At 39.6% G+C, this 8259-nt stretch overlaps 1 protein-coding gene across 1 annotated transcript; it reads left to right on the top strand.

The window, feature by feature from the left end:
• The first annotated feature begins 515 nt into the window (after window positions 1-515).
• LOC144820318 (uncharacterized) lies at window positions 516-941 on the top strand. The gene has a single exon (XM_078677891.1). It carries the CDS (start codon window positions 516-518, stop codon window positions 939-941), a length of 426 nt encoding a protein of 141 aa, XP_078534017.1.
• The last annotated feature ends 7318 nt before the right edge of the window (window positions 942-8259 follow it).

Here is an 8259-nt window from a genome sequence, read left to right as displayed (position 1 = left end):
GCTGGTCAGCAGGGTATATACCCTTACCGAACCTGCAACCAAGTGCCTTCATGAGTATCTCCAAGATATGCTTCAAAAAGGATTTATTCATCACTCAACCGCTCCTGTCTCCTCCCCTATCTTCTTTATCCCCAAATGGGAAGGAGGCTTGAGAGCTCGCCTGGACTACCATGCTTCAGAAAAGGTCACCATAAAAAACAATTACCCTTGTCCGCTCATCTCTAATCTGTTGAATCAGGTGCGCAAGGCCAAAATATTCACCAAACTCGATCTTCGGGAAGCTTACCATTTAATTTGAGTCAGGGAAGGAGAGGAGTGGAAGACGGCCTTTCACACTAAATTCTGGTCGAATAAGTATTGTGTAATGCTTTTCGGCTTGTGCAATGCCCCAGGAGCCTTTCCATTCTTTGTGAATGAAATTTTGAGAGAGTACTTAGACCTATTTGTAATCGTCTACATTGACGATATACTGATTTTTTCCCCAAACGGAACAGGAACATGTGAAGCATGTAAAAATGATTCTCCAGCGTTTTCAAGAAAATCATCTCTTTGCCAAATTAGAGAAGTGCCTCTTTCATACTCAGAAAGTTGACATTCTAGGCTTTGTCATTTCTCCTGAGGGAATCCATATGGATCCTGCCAAGGTCTCTGCTATAACCAGTAGGTCCAGCCCTAAAACAGTGAAGGAAGTGCAGTCCTTTTTAGATTTTGGCAATTTTCATAGGAGATTTATCGACCACTTCTCTGATCTCATTACTCCTACTACACGACTCTTGAAGAAGGGAGTAGTATTCGACTGGATCAATGCAGCAGAAAAAGTCTTCCATACATTAAAGAACAGGTTCACTTCTGCCCCTATCATCCGGCATGCTGATGATACGCAACCCTATTATGTTAAAGCTGATGCTTCTCAGTATGCTGTGGGTGGGGTTTTATCATAAAGAGATCCGAAGTCAGGAATCCTCACCAGGTGGCATACTTCTGTAAGACTCTGTCTTCGGCCAAACAAAATCATACCATTGGCGAGAGAGAGCTCCTAGCCATTAAACTAGCATTCTAGGAATGGCGCCATTATCTACTTGGGTGCTCTCATGTGATCAACATTTATTCTGATCATCGGAACCTCCAGTTTTTTTAGTCAGCCAGGGCTCTTACTCCTAGGCAGATGAGGTGGGTTTCCTTTTTTTACGAAAATGATTTTGAAATCACATTCCGCCCGGGAGCGAAACATGGAAAAGCAGATGCTTTGTCTCGTTTGGGTAAAGATGACAAGCACCTAGTGGACACACCTTTGCCCATTATACCAGAAGGTAAGATACTAGCCATAGGGGATGTACAGGGAAATGAGTCTGAATCCTTTTTTGGGAAATTAAGTCTTGCTTACTCAGCTATAGATGCTAAGGAGTGGTTAGCAGACCCTCAGAATAAAATAGTAAATGACCTCTACTACTATGACAATCGTCGGTATATTCCTAAGAAGTACCTTTGTGCCCTGATTATGAGATGGTGTCATACTTTGCCTTTGGGAGGGCATCCTGGAGGGGAGAACACCTTACAAACATGTTTGAGATGGTTCTGGTGGAAGGGTATGACTCAAGACATTCATGAATTTGTTAAGGCCTGTCCTACATGCGCCAGCCAGAAATCCTTACATTGCGCCCCAGCCGGCTTATTACATCCTCTACCCATTCCTCATATCCTTTGGCTTTCCATTAGCATGGATTTTATTACAGGCCTGCCTCCTACACAGAGTTTTACCACAATCCTAGTTGTTGTAGACATGCTATCTAAAATGGCACATTTTATCCCCCTTAGTAAATTGCCAAAGGCCAAAGAGCTCACAGATATTTTCATAGAGCAAATAGTACGGCTGTTAAAGATTGCAGGGATCGCTGTTAGCAAGAACTGAAAGCCATTTTGTACTTGGCAACCATCTTAGTTAGCCAGGTGCTTGCCTTGTGCTTTCTCCCTCTTCCAGAGCCTTGCACATGCTCAGAGGGGCCTAGCAAGTAGAATGCACCTGCTCTTATGTTATAACTCAAGAAAAGAGATGACAGAGTGCACACCGGTTTGTTAATTAGCTTCATAAATCCAATGTTTAGTTTCTTCGCGCGCCGGCCCAGAATCGTGGTCTGCCCTATGCCACGTGCTCATACAAATGTTGAAAGGAATGGGGCAACATTTCACCCCAATGCTGGACGCACAGCGTTGAAGAAAGCAATTCTGCTACCATAAACCATTTTCAACAATGTTTATTCCCCATTCTGGATAAAACCCATAATAATCGATCCAGAGTCCCGTCGAAGTCAAGATCCTTTTTGTTAAATACAATGAAGTATTATGGGTACGTGGATATCTGGAGGCTAATGGCAGGCCAACAGCAGGGCATCTCTTTCAGGAACTATAAGTACCACCACCAATCGAGAATAGATTTTATATTAATTAACCAGAGATTTGTAGATGCTGTTAAGAACATTAAATACCTCCCCTTACATTTATCAGACCACTCGGCTGTGCTGTTGGAACTCACAACCCCTTTAACGGCGCCGGTAAGGATCTAGTCTTTTGATCGTTCGCTACTCTCCCACTCTGAAGATGTATTTTTCTTAAAGACTGAGGTAGCGCTTTTCTTGAAGATAAATGTAGGTTCTGCTGGTATAGGAGTTGTCTGGGACTCTCTTAAGGCATTTTTGAGAGGCCTAATTACAGCTAAAGTTGCTTATAGAAGAAGAGAGTATAGAGAGGCCGTGGCCTCGGTGGAGGCGAATATAGCCATGGTCTAGCTTGAGATTGACTCTAATATGAGCTCCACGGATGATGTTTTGATATCTCTGCGCGAAAGAATACTCTCCTTAAAGGGTCAACTAGCCTCAGTTCTTAATCAGAGATTACAAGAAAGATGGGAGGCCAGTAAGATTGCACATTTCCAGTATGGGGAAGGGGCTGGGAAATTACTGGCATGGAAAGCCAAAACGGATCAGGTCCGTAACAACATTGACCTGATCAACGTTAATGATGTCCCTTTATCTGTGGATGTTGATATCAGTGCAGCCTTTAGAGTATACTTTCAAGCCATTTACCGTGAGGACAAAATATTGTACCCTGTTACCATCAAAGACTGGCTTGGTAAAATCTCCTTCCCATGTCTTTCTGTTTACCAGAGCGAGATGCTAGAGAGTGAAATCTCGGAAGACGAAGTGAGGATAGCCATTCAGAATGCCAAGAAGGGGAGAGCATCTGGGCCAGATGGCCTAACTGCAGAAATGTATAGAACTTTGGAGCAAGAGCTTGTCCCTTTTTTGGCAATTCTGTTTAATCAGATCCTTTTGGATGGGGTGCCTCCTCCAGTGTCATGGGATGATGCCTCCATTACTATAATACTAACACCTGGGAAGCCATCAACTGCATGTGGTTCGTATAGACCAATCTCGATTTTAAATGGAGATTACAAGATATTCTCCTCTATTCTTGCAAATAGACTAGCCTTAGTTGCACCCTCCATTTTACATCCGGATCAGAAGGGGTTCGTTAAGGGGAGACAGCTCTTCAAATTAACCTTTGACTTATTAGGAGCTACAGATCTGGCAGTTTTGAAATCTCTCCCTCTGGTGGCTCTTACGTTGGATGCCACTAAGGCCTTCGACAGGTTCAATTGGTTGTACCTGTCGGAGGCCTTGGCAAAGTTCAACGTGGGAGGAGGATTTCGTCGAGCAATTGGTCTTCTTTACCAGAACCCCAGTGCGGATCACTGACATAATATCGAGGGACAAAATATAGACTACTAAAAATATCAATGCCAAAATATCGACAGACAACATATCGAAATCCTATCTACATACAGGTAAGTATAAAAATATCGACTCCAAAATATCGTTAAAAAATATATACTTTGTAAAAATATCAAATTTCTTAAAAATAATGTAAAATTAAAATAATAATAAAAATAAATAACTAAATAATACTTAATAATATTTAAATTATTAAATAATTAATTTAAGTTATAAAAAAATTGTATTTGTTAAACCATATATATATATATTAACATAATATTATTAAAAAATATACAATAGTATTACCATAGGATAGCGGGAGTGTAAAAATTACTATTCCCACTCCAGAGAGTGCAACAGTAGGGAAAGCGTTGGATAGCGTAGGGGTAAAAATTACTATTCCCACTCCAGTGAGTGCAACAGTAGGGAAAGCGTTGGATAGCGTAGGGGTAAAAATTACTATTCCCACTCCAGAGAGTGCAACAGTAGGGAAAATGTTGGATAGCGTAGGGGTAAAAATTACTATTCCCACTCCAGTGAGTGCAACAGTAGGGAAAGCGTTGGATAGCGTAGGGGTAAAAAGTACTATTCCCACTCCAGAGAGTGCAACAGTAGGGAAAGCGTTGGATAGCGTAGGGGTAAAAATTACTATTCCCACTCCAGTGAGTGCAACAGTAGGGAAAATGTTGGATAGCGTAGGGGTAAAAATTACTATTCCCACTCCAGAGAGTGCAACAGTAGGGAAAGCGTTGGATAGCGTAGGGGTAAAAATTACTATTCCCACTCCAGAGAGTGCAACAGTAGGGAAAGCGTTGGATAGCGAAGGGGTAAAAATTACTATTCCCACTCCAGTGAGTGCAACAGTAGGGAAAGCGTTGGATAGCATAGGGGTAAAAATTACTATTCCCACTCCAGAGAGTGCAACAGTAGGGAAAGCGTTGAATAGCGTAGGGGTAAAAATTACTATTCCCACTCCAGTGAGTGCAACAGTAGGGAAAGCATTGGATAGCGTAGGGGTAAAAATTACTATTCCCACTCCAGAGAGTGCAACAGTAGGGAAAGCGTTGGATTGCGTAGGGGTAAAAATTACTATTCCCACTCCAGAGAGTGCAACAGTAGGGAAAGCGTTGGATAGCGTAGGGGTAAAAATTACTATTCCCACTCCAGTGAGTGCAACAGTAGGGAAAGTAAATACTTAATATATTATTCAAAAATATATATATATATAAATATCTATAAAAAATTAATTAAAAGTAATTACCAATTTAATATAATATAATAATTAATCAATTAAAAATACACATTAAAATTAATGATTACAATTAGTTACCTATTAATACAAAATAATTACAAATTAACAATTAATTAATTAGCAATTAAAAATTAGTTAACAATTAATTCAAAATAAATACAAATAAATAAATTAAATTATTTAAGTATTTATAATTAAATTATTTCCCACCCTATTCCCCTATAAACACACAACTCACTACAGAAAATAAATTAATAAAATTAACATAATTATCGATTAAATAAAATTAATTGGCAATTAAAATTTAATTAATTACCAAATAAAAATTAATTAACAATTAATTAAAAAACAATACCAATAAATACATTTACATATTTAATTAATTATAATTAAATTACTTCCCACCCTATTCCCCTATAAACCCACAACCCGCTACAGAAAATACATTAGTAAAATTAACATAATTATCAATTAATCAATTAAATAAAATTAATTGGCAATTAAAATGTAATTAATTACCAAATAAAAATTAATTAACAATTAATTCAAAATAAATACCAATAAATAAATTTACATATTTAATTAATTATAATTAAATTACTTCCCACCCTATTCCCCTATAAACCCACAACCCGCTACAGAATTAAATCACGGAAAAATTAAATAACATAAAATTAATTAATTAAAATAACTTATAACATTAATACACACTTTTCACACATATAATAACATAAAAAACACAATAAAAAATTGAATATTATTGAAAATTCGATAATTTTAATAACCTATATTATATACTTCGATATTTTGACTTTCTATATTTTTAAAATTCGATATTACATTACTTACCTTAAAAACGATATTTTTGATGACTATATTCTGTCCATTCGATATTTTGTCCATTTTATATTTTGAAGTTGATATTTTGTCCATTCGATATTTTGAAGTCGAAATTTTGTCTGTTTACCCCCCAGTGCCTGCGTTCTGGTCAATGGGGTATTGTCTGACTCTTTCAACATCTCGAGGGGCACTCGGCAGGGCTGCCCACTCTCTCCACTCCTTTTCGATCTATATGTTGAAACATTTGCCCAGAGTTTGAGAGATAGCGTTAACATCAAAGGGTTCGTATGTAAGGGTTGGGAGAGAAAGGTGGCCCTGTATGCGGACGACATCCTCATCTTTACGTCCGCACCCCATTTGGCCCTTCCTGCAATATTTAAACTGGCATCGGAATTTGGGGAGGTGTCCGGCTACGAGATTAATACATTAAAGACTGAGATGATGACCTGGAACATCGACCAGAGTTCCTTTAGTTCTGGCGTTCGGCCAGGTAAGGGGATGAGGTATATCGGCCTTGATGTTGTTGGGAATATAGATCAGATCGCCACTAAAAATTTCTTGAAGGTGGCTAAGGAATGTCGTAAGTTGCTCCAAAATTGGGCTCATCTCCCGTTGTCTTTATTGGGTAGAATAAATCTTGTTAAGATGTCCATCTTACCCAAGATTACCTTTTTATTTAACATTATCCCTTTACATTTTGAACCTTCTCTTATTAAAAAACTACAGGCAGAAATCAACACCTTTATCTGGAATAAACACCTTCCAAGAATTTCGTGAAAAATATCAGGAGACGAAGGGATAAGGGTGGGCTTGCTGCCCCTGACCTCCAGATCTACACCTGGGCCTTCCAGCTAACTCATGCTAGGATGTTATTAAAGAATCCATCTGACCATGGAGTTGGTTATATCTATTCTACATTGTTGAAGGCAGAGGGGGTGAGCCAGTCAAGTTTCCTCTTTAAATTTGGGGATCCCAAGTTTTTAAAAAAGTCAGACTGAAAATTATACGGGGTATGGCAAGAATTTGGGCCCAGTTAACAAAGGTTATTAAAATAGGGTACTATGGTAGTAGAACGCCTTTGTGGGGCCTTCCCGATAGCCCGGCTTGGTTGGGAGATGTACTTGCTCAACCCATTAGAGATGCTGGACTTCTGGTGTGGGGAGAATTATTCGTTGATGGTGTTCTGTTACCCTGGGAGTGCTTGAGAAACAAGATTGGTCCAAACTTTGCCAGACTTAAATACTTGCAAATATCTAGTTGGTCTAGATCATATAACGCTTTACCATCTCGAGGAACTAAATTTCCCTTGGGTACACACAGTCACCTTATCACTCTTCTAGTTGACAAGTCTCCCACTAAGAAGGAGATTTCATCTTGGTACAATCTAATTCTGGAAGAACTGGATGGCGAATTTCTGTTACCACATCAGCTTTGGTCATCACATCTAAGTAGCCCCAACCTGCAAGACCTTTGGAGTACATCATGTGGTATAATGTGGGATATTGTCAAGCCGGCATGGTTACGTAGAAACCATATTTTTACTATACACCGAGCTTACTATTCGCCCCTACGACTTTCTAAATTTTATCAGGGAAACAGGGTGGCATGTGCGAGATGTGAGCTTTTAGCCGCAGCTGACACCCACATGTTCGTCGAGTGCCCTCATCTGTCCCTATTTTGGGAAACCATAAGTAAGACTCTCTCAATATCAGTTGGTACCAATATTGTTCTTGACCTTACCTCAGTAATTTTTTGGCATTGTTGAAAGGGTTCCCACATCGGCAAGGAAGTTGATCTTTTATTCTATCCTGCTTGCTAGAAGGGAGATATGCAAGAAATGGAAAGACTCTCTACCTCCCTCAATTAATGACTGGTACACCTCGGCCTTACAGGTCTCTAGGTTAGATTTGGCCAGTGCATGGAACCGTAACAAAAGATCTTTTTGGCATCTCCTGAGGTGGGAACATTGAGAAACTGTTTTTTTTTTCCCAGGTCCAATGATTAAGCCATCATTCCTACCTTTGGGTATAGCCGAGTTTTGATGCTTTACTAGCATCATGGCTGCCCTCCTGAGACCTCCATATGGTTTTTGTCTTGGCGATCAATGCTGGTCTAGGCACTATTGCTGAGGGATGAACGCCCTGTTCCATTTCTACACCCACCAGTCGAAAGAACTGAGGCAGCATGTTGCTTGTATTCCGGCAGGTTGCACAGTCAGAACCTAGGTGGCATATGAGAACAAAAAACCCCACAAAAAACCAACCAAAAAACAATGTTTATTCACATTTCATGCAATTTTTCATGCGAGGACTGTGAAACGGTTGGGAGGCGATAACCACAAACAGATCATTGAGAGCACCCCTGACGAAGGGCCAGGATTAGGCCCGAAATGCATTG

This window comes from Lissotriton helveticus, chromosome 2_1, assembly GCF_964261635.1.
Source record: "Lissotriton helveticus chromosome 2_1, aLisHel1.1, whole genome shotgun sequence".
In the NCBI taxonomy this organism is placed as follows: domain Eukaryota; kingdom Metazoa; phylum Chordata; class Amphibia; order Caudata; family Salamandridae; genus Lissotriton; species Lissotriton helveticus.
This window is presented reverse-complemented; position numbering and strand designations above follow the sequence as displayed.